The sequence below is a fragment of the Euprymna scolopes genome, chromosome 23 (genome assembly GCF_053919585.1).
Source record: "Euprymna scolopes isolate OS-2025 chromosome 23, ASM5391958v1, whole genome shotgun sequence".
Lineage (NCBI taxonomy): Eukaryota > Metazoa > Mollusca > Cephalopoda > Sepiida > Sepiolidae > Euprymna > Euprymna scolopes.
In genome coordinates, this window is record NC_136504.1 from 13,694,726 (window position 1) to 13,711,185 (window position 16,460).

The following is a 16,460-nucleotide window of genomic DNA, read 5'->3' on the forward strand; positions in this document are numbered from 1 at the left end:
ACCTGGCATGAGGATACTTTTTCCACAGAAGTAAATCCTGACCAAATATTCAAAATCACATAGTATTCGCTGCACAAATAAGATCTCCTCACTATGGCTAACCCACATTAGCTTTTACGAGGAATGGTGCACCTTGTCCAAGTGATGTTACCTCAAGTAATAGCACGAAGCTGGATACTCCACCAGACTAGATAAATTCTTGTCCTGGAATCCAGTAAGACCAAGAGACCGAAATGAAAGATATACTACAACGTATAAAAATGGTTAATTGAGGAGATGAAAATTATGTTCTCAAATTCTTTACTAACTCCGTGTTTGAGAGATAAAGAACTTTAATGGAACATTCGAATATCTCTGTATATATGAGATCATATAGAGTTCAAGTGTTAGCCCCAGGTTGTGGGCCCTTGATTTCTGAGAACTTCGACTGAAGTAAAATAAAACAAAGAACATGTAATTATATGCATATAGTCAGACAATAATTTACATAATAAACATTTAAATATTATCTACATATGTATACGTTTCATTCTTGCCAACTTACCAGTGGTAACGATTCATGCCAGTTGTACGATTCAAACCCTGGAACGAGGTTCATATTTAGCTCCAATCCCAAACGTGCTAACCGATAAAGCTACCATAAATGGGTACAAATGAGGAATAAAACTTTAGATTCAAAACTTAATCGTCACATCAACACATATAAAAAAAACCTGACTTATTGTTTGGCGACTTAAAGCCAATGCCAAAAATCATTTGATTATCACCTTTAATTGAAAACATACTATCGGTTAACTTAAACCCATACTTGAGATACTTTTTAAGACAAAACTTACATTTTTCGTTTTCAGGATCAAATCCAAAATATATTACTACCTTTTCCTCGTATATATGCATATACATGTACATATATATGCATATATAAATTTGTATACATATATTGTCGACGTGTGTATTTGTAAATGCCATTTGTAAACAATCTTATATATGCCGTCTAACGACTGCAATGTGCTAAAAATAGAAACACCCCTTTTCTCGTTTTTAACTGAAAAAAAAACAACAAACAAAACATTTTAACTATTTATTGTGACATTTTAACTATTTATTGTGACTGATTCGGTGGAGAATTAATTTCATTCATTTTTTTTTTTAATGAGAACAGCACGTGTTGTAACAATACTATTTCATGAATACACTGCGCCTGTGGCCATTAAGCTCACCTACAGCTGAGGGAGCTAGGAGTTGATTTTGACGCACTCAGACAAAACTCTTAGCAGCAGTGTTTTAAACAGAAAGTGTTTCTAAAGCAAACAGTCCTTTTCAAGGCTAACTTCCGAAAGTTTTTCCACTTTCACTGCCTACACTCTGAGACGCCTACCTACTCCTCCAGCTCCTTCCAGCACCCCCTGGTGTCTTCTGCAGCCTTCCAGCAGCCCTTAGTGCTTTCTGCAGCATTCTGGCAGCATTCGGTGTCTCCTGCATCCTTTCAGTAGTCCTCGGTGCCTCTTGCAGCCTTCATACCGTCCTCAGCAGCTTTCCAGTGCCGGTTGACGTCAGGCTACCCACTCCAAAGCTTGTCAACCATACCAGAACCCATTGACATCTAGCTCAGCAGCCCGCTGACGCCTACATTCCAGTGCCCACAGACGTCCAGCTCCCGATCAAGAAAATCTATCTTGATTTTATTATTTTTTTGCATGACGATCTTTCGTCTTTTTGGCTGTCAATAAAAGAGGACGGTTCCTATCGTCCTTTTTAACTAAGCACTCTGTGTTTGTCCTTTCTACTTTGTCTTTGCTGTTACCTTCCTTTGCCTTTGTGTCAAATACTTTTAGTTGTACGGTCGATTGGTTTTATCACCTTTTGCATACATACATACATACATACATACATACATACATGATGATTGCAACATCTTGTCAGACGAGTGCCACTCCCTCAGACATTTAAAATCCATGAGCCCAAATGCCTGAGGGAGTATCTATACAAATATGATGTTACAGAGTCTACGCTTTGTACGACAGCTAAGTCTCTCTCTCGGTTCAAAATGTTGAGATCCAGCAACAAGCAAGAGCAAGATAGCCAGCAACAAATTAAACTGCAGACCAGCTTAATGCGGGTAATGGTCTTCCGCTTTATGGTTTTTTAAATCAGAGATTTGCTTCTCCTAGAAAGGTTGCCTTCACCACGGCTTATGGGAGCCCTCTCCATCCCAAAACATACATACATACATACATACATACATACATACATACATACATACATACATACATACGTCCATACATACATACATACATACACACATTATATATATATATATATGTATATATATATATATATCATTATGTCTCTGTGTCTGTACATCTGTCTCCATTTTTCAAATGGCATCTACCTCGAAACGCTAGGTCTCAGAGCAGTGCAATGATTGCATTTCTTGTGAACAGTTGTTTAATATATATATATATATATATATATATATATATATATATATAGAGAGAGAGAGAGAGATAGAGATAGAGAGAGAGAAAGAGAGAAGCACCCAGATAGTGTGTATGTATATATATATATATATATATATATATATACACATGCGTGTGTATATTCGTCTGTACCATATCACACACCGGACATTACTTTCATTTAAAAAAAATGTTACATATCAACATATTATACATACATTATACATCCACACATAAACACATATATTATACATGAATATAAGAGTACCCTTTTAACTACGTAGGGAATTTCTGTACCCTTTTGTATTTCAGCATTATTTTTCTTATCACATCCTCTTACACACAATAATATTATATATACCTAATTACATAATTATATATAATCTTCGTATATATAAATAGAGCTACTGAGCCTTTTTGCATACTGTGCATTTTTCATTGCATACACTCTGCTTCACATAAACACGAACATTCTTCAAGAGAAGGATTAAATGACCCTCAGGAATGTTAAGAACACACAACCTCATGAACCTTATTCTACGCACACCATTTTCTTGGATCCGCATGCAATATCGCTCTCTGCCTTCAACTTTTCCCCCTTTTTCCCGTTTATTTTGTGTTTTTTTTCATATTTAATAATAAAATCTTCTCTACTCATATTTATCGTCTCAATTCGTTTCTGTTTCCCTATAAACAGTGCCCATTTTTTTTATCTTGAAATTATGATGTGAGCTGGGATCTTCATTTTGGGTTCATAACAATACACTATATATATATATACTTAATTCACTCACATAAAATTAATATACGAAAGTATAGATTTATGCGTAAACTTTAAGTATTTACTTCAAAAGTGCTCAATACGTAGGTAGAGCTAGTTAGTAAGGTATAAACTGTATATGGCGATTAAGCTACACTGAATATTCCGCGTTTCATCCACTCTAGGATTCTTCAGGCTTATGCGCGAATTCTGTGGTTCTTTGTTGTTTTTATATGCCCATCTTCTATTGAGATTTTAGTTAGCCAATCAGCTTTCTAGTATCCTATAGAAGAAAGCTGGATACTAGAAAGCTGATTGGCTAACTAAAATCTCAATAGAAGATGCGCATATAAAAACGACAAACAACCGCAGAATTCGCGCATAAGCCTGAAGAATCCTAGAGTGGATGAAACGCAGAATATTCAGTGTAGCTTAATCGCCATATACATTTTATAACTTACTATATATATATATATATATATATATATATATGTGTGTGTGTGTGTATATATATATGTATGTATATATATATGTATATATATGTATATATATATATATATACATACATATGTATATATATATATATATAAGTATGCACACACATATAGTACATAAACTCCATGTATACCTTCTCCTGTTGAGCAGTGACTTCATTAGTGTATCTGTCCCGTTCTTTTTCGAGCTGGTGAATCAGTTTCTGCTGCTTCTGTGTTTCATCTTTGTAATTGCTGATCTCTCGTTCAAGATTCTTTTTATTTTGTTCGTGTACTTTCATCTGGTTAAAATCTTTCTGTCGTTGAGCTTCAACTTTGAATTGTTCCTGAAAAAAAAAAAGATCAAAAGTAGTATTAGCAATAGTAGTATGACACTATCATTTTCAGTGTCATGAGTTCACTGGTGAAATTAATCAGATCTTTAATCAATTATGCAAATTATAATAATAAGTTAATTACGTAAATAGTTAATTTTCAAATTACTGTATCATTTGAATTTGAGCAAGTAACAGATGTTTTAAAATTAGTGAAAAAAAAAACAGAAAAAAAAGAAATGAAGATACGTTGAAAAAACAACAACGAGTTTGATCTGTTAACGTTTTGCCAAAAGCAAAACAATTGTAAGGATGGCGTGGAATAAAATGAAAACAACACAAAAGTGGGTTTCAGGCACCAAATGTGATCCGATCGTCTTTGGTTGAGACACTGTTGTATTTTGTGATAACTAGGGCTATGACAACAGAATATTCTTAACATTGTTTTGACTCTCGTGTATATATCCGACACAGACACAGTTATTTAACCAAGAACCACATCACTCTATATAAAAACATATGAGATATCCACTGATACACATTCGAGAGTCAAAACAATCAGGGTGTATCCTGAGTTATCACAAAACACAACAGTGGTCCTAACTTTAAACGATCCGATCACAATAGTAGTAGTAGTAGTAGTAGTAGTAGTAGTAGAAGAAGAAGAAGAAGAAGAAGAAGAAGAAGAAGAAGAAGAAGAAGAAGAAAAAGATAACAACTCTTTTAATCATAACAAAATTAGTTCAAGAAATGAATCTCATAGTATTTGAAGTTTCCTACTCAATTTTCGAAAGGAAGTCCAATGCAATAAATTTGGGTGATATTGGGTACACAAGAAATGCGGACGAATTACTGGTAGATTCAGAGAGAGGGGATAACCAGTTTGTGTGCTAGAAGTGTAAGACCATGAAGATGGATGAAAACTCAGATGTGGAGAAAATCATTGAGATTGTTGAAAAGTATAATTACCTTGTTTCTTTCAATAATTACAAGAGCCCTTCCCTACCGCCAATAGCAATAGCCAATGACTCTTTATCTGAAAGTACATCTTTTAAACTCCTTGGCCTAACGTTCATAGGAAACATGAGTTGGAACAATTACATTGAGAACATTGCCAGGGCCGCGGCGAAGAAGGTGGGTTCTCTCTACCGTGCTAGAAAGCTACTAACGACTGAAAGTATCCTATAGCTCTATAATGCCACCATTCGCCCATTTATGGAGTATTGTTGTCATATTTGGGCTGGTGCATCTGCCTCTAGTCTCTCGCTCCTAGACAAGGTTCAAAAGAGAGTCGCCAATCTGATAGGTCCTGAACTGTCAGCTAAACTTCAGCCTCTGTCCCATCGACGAAATGTTGCATCTCTCTGCCTGTTCTACAAGAACTTTAACGGAGAATGCTCTGACGAACTGCAAGCACTTGTGTCCCCACAACGTAAATACCCCTGACAAACCCGACAGGCAGCTAAATCCCACCCTTTACAGTAGAGATCCCTAGATGCAAGAGAGCCTTCTACTCTAGAAGTTTCTTCCCCAGAACAGCTAGACTTTGGAATTCCCTTCCGGGCCCCTGCTTCCCCGACTGCACTGACATGCAGAAGTTCAAGTGCAACGTGAACCGACATCTTGCTGTCCAACTTCCTACACTGTACCCCTGATGCTTATGTCCCCGATAGTATCCCCCTACAACAAAGTTGTTTGGGATGAAAATGTGAAAAAAAAAAACTATTACTACTACGGTGTTAGTATGATTGTAAGAGTTGGAAGAAGATGAAGTGAGTTCAGCAAACTTCTGTAATTACTAACTAGCATAGCCTTACCATTGTCAACAAAGAGAAGAGTCTGACAGGCATGTTTATATCGTAACGTTATGTCTGAAAGATTAAATCTAGACAGCGAAATGATATTACCATGTTGAAAAAATACATGAGAGTTTTGGGGTTAGCAAATGTAGAACTAGTAGGTTCAGTATATATATATATATATATATATATATATATATATATATATATATGTATATATATATATATATATGACCGACTTTATTTTAATTGCAAAGTATTCAACGATGAAAAACGAGTCTCTTAAAGGGGCTGACATAATTATTTACTATAATGATTATTAAATACCTAAAGACACTAGTGTTTTATCTTTTCAGGAATATCAGTGCAAGGTGTTACAGTTACCGCTGATCGGGAGATTCAAACCTGACAACAAAGCCATCTCTGTCGAAATCCACATGGCCACCGTCAACTGCGAAAAATATCGTTGAAATTAAAACATTTATTTTTAAATGTCTTAACGTCTGTCCGAGTGATATATATATATATATATATATATATATATATATATATATATATATATATATATATATTGAGAATATGTGTGCGTGAGGACTCTTCTCAACCTATATATTCAATGAAGTTTTGATCTACAGAGATGAAATTTGGTATAAAGGGTATTCAGACATGTGGAAAACTTTTTAATCGGTTTCCTTCCGCGGAAAAGGCTGCTAAAGTTAAAAATTAGTGGAGGTTGTCAGATTTTTATCTCTTTCTTAACTGTTTAATGAATGCGTATGTGCGGCCGTGAAACAGAACAGCTTCTTTATTTAAAGTTTAAGTAGGTTTGGAAACATTTTGTAAACATCTGGCAAGTTGGTCTAATGGTTATCGTACTTGACTCATTGTCTTTAGGTTTTGGTTTCGATCTCAGTTCGAGTATTTTTTTTTTACTCTGGAACAAGTAAACTGTTTGGAACAAAACATAATACTCGCATGCACATGTCTCAGTTTCTGTATGAAATAAAATATAATATTGATGCGTATTTTATGACCGAGCAATGCCGGGTGGCCTGCTAGTATATAATAAATACAGATATATATATATATATATATATATAGATAGATAGATAGATAGATATATGCATATATATAGTAAATATAAAAGTAAATTGTAGTATGTATATATATAGTCTTTGAAGTTTTTAACCTTTAAAACTATACAAAAAATTACTTTTTATCATTCGTTAAAAACCATCTAGTCAGTAAGTCATTTAATCACCTGCAATCACTGCATCAACTCTCTCGAATTTACTATAATACCAATTTTTTTATTTTTCAAGGGATCATCAGTTGTTTACCATGAAACACTGTTTCGGGGATTTAAAAACAAGACAGTATATTACATCATGGCTCCCAAGCAGTGTTGATCAAACACCACCACCCTTAATCTTAGGAAGAAGACATGTTACAAACATTTGATCCAATTTCCTATTCTTAGTTGCAATTACTAACCTTTTCATAGTATAAAAATGAATTTCTTTCCTGTGCGATTCATCAATTTCCACATTTAATATATATATATATACTACAATTTACTTACACATATATGTAGTAAATATTCATATACATAGTATATATACATGTAGTATATATTTATATATATATAGAGAGAGATAATAAATAAATATAATGACATAGTAAATATAACGATATATATATATATATATATATATATTAACAAAAACCAAGACTTCAAAGAATGGGGTTATAGCAACAAATAGTGTATTTCATCGTTAGTTACAATTGTTTCAAGACTATTCGGACAAATTAAAATATTATGTTGTTTGTAAATTCATATCAACCCATTCTTTGACGTCTTGGTTTTTGTTAAAACAATATATGAATGCTCAATTATGAAATGTGAAAATTTTTGTAGTTTACAGTTTAAGTCATCTCGTTTTGGCTTAAAATTTATTGGTGTATGAACGATTGCTGAATTCTATAAACTTAGTAAAATTCGGAATACTAAAAATAATATATATATATGTATATATATAAATACAGTTAAACAAACATTGTTAAAGACAACAGAGAGCTTTATTTTATTTTTTCTGGTGATGTTTTTTTGTGTATAGATCAAAGATATTAATAAATGTTTTGTAGCAGCCGATGAAAGGGAGTTTTCGAGTCGTCCTTGTCTATAATCGGGCATTTAGTTTATTTTTACTTTTAAAAATGAAATAAAAATACTGACCTTTTTTAATAAATCTCTTTGTTTTGTTAAAGAAACAACTTCTTTATGACCATGTTCTACGTCTCTTTTCTTTTTTTCTATAGCTAAAAATAAAACATATACCAGTATTATATTACAGTGGTTGAGAATAAAAGTTTAACCGTGTTCCTATTAATTAGTTTGCTTTATCTATTGTTTGGGAGAAGTTCTTATCAATTATTTTGTAAAATTCTTCAGAGATATTATTTTGTATATACTCACTGAAAGGTGGATTAAACCAGACTTGATTTTTGCGTCTATTTCTCTTCATTATAACTGCATTATTGCAATTATATGCTTCTTCATTATTTTTAATATCATTTTTGTATTTTTATTTTTATACCTATTTTTATTTCCTACATTTCCTTTTCCCTTCATCTATATATTATATGATATTGTATAGTGTATCCTATTATTTTCATTATCCCCTTTTTTATGTATTTACTCTTGCTTTAATATCCTGATCTAAGTAATGCTGTAAATTTAAGTAAAACTATAATACATTCAAATAATGGTAAAATTAATAAAATAGTTAATAATAGTAGGATTGAATCAGAATAAACGTAAAAAGAAGTGGAAGTGAGTGTAATTTTAAGGACGTAGTAAAACGTATTTTTAAGGATAGATACAGAAACTATGTTGTATCATTTAACATTTGACCAGAGAAAGAACTAAATTGAAATGATGATGAAGATAGAAATAATGATAGAACAAAAATAAATATTAAAAATAAGAGAAACACAATTCCATTATGCGATTGAGTTAGGGAACTTTAATTAAAATGGTTAATAGTAGATACAACTAGAAAATATAAACCGAGTAAATCAAAAAGATGTTATCCATGTTTACTTGAGGAATACTAAAGAGGAAATTTTAAACAAAATTTTTGATGTCATACAAAGCTTTCTACATAGAATAAATCAATATATAAATAAATCAGAGAGGAAAAACTAAGTATAAAAATGTCCAAACTGTTTGTTCCCTTAAAATAGGAATCCTGATATATATATATATATATATATATATATATATATATATATATATATATATATATATATATATGGCAAATGTATTTTAGTGTCTGAGGAGTAGTTAATTTTGGAATAATGTTAAATAATATAATGCTTAAATTTGTCTAAATGGTTACGAAACAATTGTAACACATAAGGAAATACACCATATGATGTTCTTTTTTATATTTTATTGTCTTGATTTTTGCAAAAATATTATACGCATGCTCGATTATTAAAACATGATAATCATGAAGTCAGTCAATTCATATTGAATTTGATTTTATTGGTATATAAACATTACTGAAATTTAACGTATAAAACATTTTTGGTAAAAAACATTAATAATATATATATATATATACAGGGTGACTCCCAAAAAACAAAAAACATAGAAAGTATATCAAGAACATATGCTGTAGAACGGAGAAAAAAAAGGCCAAAGACCCTAGTGTTTTGATGTTATGTTTTGAATATAATAAACTAGTTATGACCAAAGTTTCATTTCACGAAACACTAAGAAATGTTGCCTAATTAGAGTTGTGGCCCGTTTTTTGGGTCACCCTATATATATATATATATATATATATATATATATATATATATATATATATATATATATATATAGGTTGATCATTTACTTGAAACGTACTCGGTTTGTATACACCAATCGTAATTGATTTAAAACTCTTTCTGAAAAATAAAGTTTTTTTTTTATAATGAAAAAGATCTTTTTTATAAAAATTTTGTAAATTTAAAAAAAAAAAAAGACCAAACTCAATGAATGCCTTTTTTTTATTATTGAGTTCGTAACTGAGAAGGAACGGCAGAGTGTGTCGGTTACATGAACCATGATAATTGTTACAATGGTGTTTTTATAAGTTTTTTAAAGGTAAATATCTGAAGAGTACGTGACTAAATATGCAGAAATAACATAATTTTGCAGATTTGTTAGTTGCAATATGAAACAGTATTGTAATGGATACCTTTTGAAAAGTAATCAATGACCAACTGAGAAAACATATTTAGAATTTGGAGAATTATTATACTACAAACACGCACACACACACTTATTTTAAAATTTTTTAAATAAAAAAATGAAACAAGCACGAATTGTTTTTTTTTTTTTATTAGAAGTTTTTCCTTTAAAACATAAGACTGAGAAGGGCCACAGAATGAGTTATAAATCTCATTTACAGATTTAACACTGATTAGCAGAGTTTAATTTATTTTATTTATTGGTCATTTATAACTTGCCTATTGCCTTTGTAATCGTTTCGCATCTATTCGCTAAAATGTCTATGTTCCCTCACCGGAGGGAGTTAATATGGTTATTAACAAGTTTTAAATGCTCTGAGTGGGGGAGGGGTTACATTTCGTTGTCGCCAGCAGTACATTGGGATGCTTGTTATCGGCTTCTTCTGAAATAATTAAAGTTTTATGGCACTTTTTTGGACACACGGAAATCTTCAGACTCTTCGAACGTAATTTAATTTTTTTGCTAGTTTTTATTGTAAGTAAAGTAAATATTCTAGAATTCACTTGCTATTCAATATCACATATATTAACAAGCTTTTCACACCTATTTGATTAATGGCCATACGGTGTCTATTAGAGACAACATTCCTGGCGTTTTTTTCTTTTTTTTTTGCATTGGCTTTGTCTGATCACCACATCATTTGAAATATTTCATGTTTCTTTATATTTGGTTTGGTTTTGGCACAAGGAAAATATAGATGAAAATTTCACAAGTTTATCAAAACTTTGGAAGAGCAAATATTGAAAAGTTTGTTAACTTAAAAAAAAATCTTTCATTTACATTTAAAATACCCAAAACATATGAGATTCTACTTTTTAAGGCGATTATGTATGAACACACTGAAACGTTATTTTAGAATTTACAATGGGGGTTCAGTTGTGCATATAAATATAATCAAATTGATTCCATTATAACTTTTTAAGCAGTTAAGATATTTTTACTACTAATTCTAAGGCCGATCAGCAAAATCATAAAATCATATGTAATTAGAAAAGAAAAAAAAAATAACCACACACACGCACGCACGCACACACACACATACATATATACACATATATATATATATATATATATATATATATATATATATATATATATATATATATATATATATATTTATTTTTTTTTTTTAACACTTATCCTAGGTTTTTGGATCTAGTTTCCCTGATATTTTCATTCCATTCATTCATTCATCCACGATCCTGATTACCAATTATTTAATATTTACTTTCGAATACAACAAAAACTTGATATTATCTTTCTCTGTTACACCCAACCGAATTTAAATACTATGACCGCAAAATTTTTTTAAAAATACGGTGAAAACCCAGTCACTTCCATTTCTGCATAAAAGTAAAAAAAAAAAAACATAAAACAAAAACTGACTGGCTGGCGACAGCATCAAAGTAACAATGTTGTCTCAGTCGGCTTTCTATTTCACCCCTTCAACAACGACTCCCTCATCTCTTACCTCTGCCACCTACTCTTTAAGTTAGTTGCTGGAATCTTTAAATGAGCTATGTTTTTATTTTTTCAATAACAGTTTCAAACATAAACGTCATAATTTTTGTCTATTTCATTGCGTGTGATTATTTTAACGTTGAAGTATTTTGACTTTCTTGCAGAAAATTAATTTTCGTCAGTTTTTAAAAAATTTTTTTTGATTACTTTGTTTTTCTTCATTTCATTATAGTTTCAAGTATTTAGATTGACAGGGATCTGCTTCTGAAATTTTCCTTAATTTTTCATTAATGGCCTTCATGCGCCCCGCATCCCATCATAATAACACGATTCGGCCTGCAGGGTTGAATGAGTTGCAAACCTCTGATTTAAACCCAAATAAAATGATCTTTTAGTTGACATCTCAACTATTTTTATCTTATTGATAGTGTAACGTTGTTGATTGAGCGAAACCCTAGTCCTCCCTCGATGTGGCTAGTAGAAATTTAACCCCCAGGTCAAGCTAATTGCCATAATAACTACTGATCCTAGTTACATTAGCAATAGATCAACTAGCAATTATGAGGAATAGTTGAGAAGAGTTTGAAATATTGACTTTCATAAGTAAAAAGATTGAATGTAACTGACTGTGCTTGGATTTGAACCCGCCTTACTAAACTGATCTTCTTCAAATACATTACGTCTACTGATATCATCTTACCTTTTTCAAGACTTCCAATGTTTGTCTTTAAGGTATCTTTGTCTTTGTCGACTTCACACTTCGAATCTTCCAGGATTTTTAATTTCTTTGTGAGACTTTCCTTTGCTTTTATGAGACGCTCATTTTCACGTTTCAAGCTGGATATTTCTTCTTCTCTTTTCTAAGCAAATGAGAAAAAAAACTTAAGGTAAAATTTACTGAATCTTTCGCTTCTCATGAAAATACGTCTGATTCAACAAATCTTTAATATTTAAAAGAAACAGCGCAAAGGTTTTGCCGTTTTAAAATTTCATCTTGAAAATGAAAAACTGTGTTTTTAAAAATATCCATAGCAATAATGACCTTTGCTCTTTATAACTTGATTCCAACTCTCAACAAGCTTATAAATGCCGGTAATTCTGCACTTAGTACCCGTTCTTCCGCGAGTCTCGCTTGACAACGCCCGGAGGATGACGAAAACCGCCGAGCGAACGGAAGTCAATAAAAACGAACAAAAATGAAAGAAAAGAAAACAGTAATAATTTCACAAATTTTACTGTTTTATTTATTTTTTGTTTTTTTGCGAAGGGGGGATAAAAGTTTTATTTCTTTGCTTCCTTGCTTGCCAATCAAACCATCTAATATAGTTGGTCTTACTTTAAATTATATTCAAAACTAAAATACACAGTGACATTAGCAAAAAAAGTCACCCATGAAAACGAGAACTTCCCAAATTAAAACCTTGAATAATTATCTAAACTCAAATGTAAATAATTATTAAGCCGACTTCACAAATTGATAAAAGTTCATTATTGGATTTTAATTATAAGGTGAAGCTCGAATGATTCAAACTCGAGAGAGATAACGCCAAAAACATCCCCACATTAATATGGGATGGAAGATTATCTTCAAAAAGCGCCCTGAATTGATAATTGAGCACCGGACTTATACTACTTAGATATTAATAAGTCCCTTGTACCTATCCCACCTTTTTTTAATGATAATACAGTGGATGTATTATCGGCAGCTCCAGTAACTCTCGCTTCTCCTGTTTTGTCGCTCAGTTCTCGTTCAAATGAGTGATTTTTCTGACAAAGGGTGAAGAAAAAAGCTGCTTTCCAGGTTAGTAGTACTTGGTGAACAGTAGTCTGAGATGTCGGAAATTTTTCTGTCTCTATGTCTATCCTTGTGGCCATGTCACTGGTAAGGGTGCTGGAGGTAAACGTTTCGTCTGGGCTGATGTTATCCATCTGATAGTCAGGGACCCGAACCTTGGATTAACAACAAAGGAGGCTGTCCTATCAGCAGGCGCAAAGTACTGGGGCTGCTGTATTGCCATTTGGGGAATGGATTCTGGACTATGCATTAGTCTCTGGTGGGGCCTCTCGATGCCATACTAGTGGGTAATTGTTACAGCTTTACCTTATCATGTGCTACATAAAAAAAAATCGTGTCCTTTTCTCTCTTACTTTCCCTCTCTATCCTGCTCTAACAAGTATGCCGACCTGTTCCACAAATCCCAAAACCTCAACATGGAATATCTAAAAAAAAAAAAACTCGAATAAACCTAGAACCCCATCTTCCAACGTAGACCCCTACTACCATATCTCCTTCTCCAACATCAGGGGTTTTCGTTCCAACCTTCCAGAGGTTGAAACCCAATTACAGGAGACAAAACCGGATATATTCTTTCTAAGCGAAACTGGAATAGGGCCGATCACTTCCCTAGATGAGTTCATAATTAACGGATACTCTAACTTAACATCGAAGTCTGACCCCCAAGATCGCCATGGGCATGGAATATGTGCCTATATTTAAGATGGCTTCTCGTGTGGCCGGGATATCTCTTGAGAAGATCTTAATTTACCTTATATGTGCTTCTGGGTTGCACTTGCTTACACCACTGCATTTATATTTGCCCTCTATCGGCCATGGGCATGGAATATGTGCCTATATTTAAGATGGCTTCTCGTGTGGCCGGGATATCTCTAGAGAAGATCTTAATTTACCTTATATGTGCTTCTGGGTTGCACTTGCTTACACCACTGCATTTATATTTGCCCTCTATCGGCCCCATAACAGTGGAGTTACTATCTTTAAGAGCATATCTGAGAAAATAGACCACATCCTGTCTGCACATCCCTTGGCTAACATCCACATCTGTGGTGACTTCAACTTCCATAACGTGGAATGGCTGACCCACTCAAATAAGACAGACGATGAGGGGAGGTTCTGTCATGATTTTTTCATTGCTTATGACCTCACTCAGATTGTTCACGAGCCCACCCATGTGCCCGATACTACAGGTCAATATGCAAGCTTCCTAGACCTTTTTCTCTCAACTTCCCCTGAGCTATGTTCATGTTCCGTTCATTCTCCTCTGGGATCCTCCGACCACTCCATTGTATCAGTTAAGATAAAAATGAAATGTAATAAGTCCCCAGACGTACTCCTCCACCGTACTGTATACCGATACTCCATGGCTGACTGCAATAGCTTCCGTACATTCATATCTGATTTACCTCTGCATTCCATGATATAAAAGGATGTGTCCTCTATAGTATCAGACCTGACCAAATGGTTAATTGTAGGCATAGACCGATTCATACCGTCTAAAAAATTCCAACAAAAACCTTACAGCCAGCCATGGTTCTCCCCAGAATGTGCTGCTGCTATCGTGCACAGAAATCACTTTTTCCATAGCTACCAACGTAATAGATGCACTGAGACTAAAGCTGATTTCAGGAACGCCAGCAACCACTGTAAAAGAGTAATAAAAAATGCAAGAGAGCTATATGCTCAGTCTGTTAAATCCAAAGTAGCTGATCAGTGGCTTGGTTCCCACCAGTTTTGACAAATAACAAATAGGATCCTGAACAGAAGTGTGCATTCTATCCTAACAGAGGTCATCTCGTCAGCATCAGACAAGGTCAAACTATTTGCCAAGAACTTTGTAGCTAATTCTACCCTATGCGACAAAGGCCATTAACTCCCCATATTTCCTCCTATAACACAGAACATGCTAGGTAACATACAACTATCTGTGCATGAGGTCGCCAATAATCAAGAACTTTGATGCCAGTAAAGCAACTGTCCCTGACGGCATCCCAATTATAGTGTTAAAAAAACTTCAACCAGAACTTGCTCCCATACTTACAAAACTCTTTAAGCGTTGCCTTAAGGAGAAGTGCTTTCCAACGCCCTGGAAAACCTCATCAGTAGGCCCTGTATTTAAGAATTCAGGTGATAAGTCATCTCCCTCTCAGTACAGACCAATAAGTCTCCTGTGTGTCATGAGTAAGTTGCTGGAATCCATATTAAATAGAGAAATAGTCAACCACCTCAGCAGAAATAACCTTTTTAGTGACACGCAATATGGTTTCCGTTCTGCAAGATCTACCGCAGATGTGCTAATGGTTATATTTCATAGAATTAGTGAATCTCTTGACAAAGGCTTCCTTTCTAGGGCAATTGCTTTTGACATATCAAAGGCCTTCGACAAGGTATGGCATAAAGGCCTACTTCACAAGATTTCCAGCTACGGTATAACCGGAAATGTTTTCTCTATCATTAAATCATTTCTCTCCGATAGGCTCATAAGAGTAGTGGTCGATGGACAAAAATCAGAGGCCTGCAGTATTAATGCTGGAGTCCCTCAAGGGTCCATCCTGGGCCCAACTCTCTTCCTGATCTACATCAATGATCTCCCTAAACACATACTTAAATCATTCGTTGACATCTATGCTGATGACATGACCATCTACAGCAACACATTAAAGGCTGTTAATGACAAAGCTCTCTCTGATTCTCTCTCCTCTGATCTCGAGTGCGTGGTTCAGTGGGGGAAGACATGGCTGGTTACCTTTAATGCATCTAAAACAAAACTCCTATCTTTACATCATCAATGCTTTGATCCTCATCTGGTATGTATTGAAATGGATGGCTCTCGTCTAAGAGAAGCCCCATGTTTTGACAAGCTTCTAGGCTTGACCTTTACTCCTGATCTGAAATGGAACACGTACATCAAGTCTGTTGCCAAGGTCGCTGGAAAGATGGTGGGATCCTTCTACCGCTCCAGAAGATGTCTCACTACTGATGCAATTCTCTATCTATATAAAAGCCAAGTATGTCCAAGGATGGAATATTGCTGCCATATCTGGGCAGGAGCTGCTAAAAACAGCCTATCCTGCC

At 33.7% G+C, this 16,460-nt stretch overlaps 1 protein-coding gene across 1 annotated transcript in view; it reads right to left on the reverse strand.

Annotated features, from left to right (window-relative positions):
- LOC145245768 (cilia- and flagella-associated protein 58-like) overlaps positions 1 to 16,460 on the reverse strand; it is a 139,643-nt gene that overhangs the window by 69,195 nt on the left and 53,988 nt on the right. Inside the window, exons 8-10 of the mRNA XM_080107377.1 lie at positions 12,291 to 12,450; positions 8,063 to 8,145; positions 3,848 to 4,039 (exon numbers count right to left, since the gene is read on the reverse strand). Of these exons, the coding sequence (XP_079963503.1) occupies positions 3,848 to 4,039; positions 8,063 to 8,145; positions 12,291 to 12,450 (435 nt within the window). The remainder of the gene's footprint in view (positions 1 to 3,847; positions 4,040 to 8,062; positions 8,146 to 12,290; positions 12,451 to 16,460) is intronic.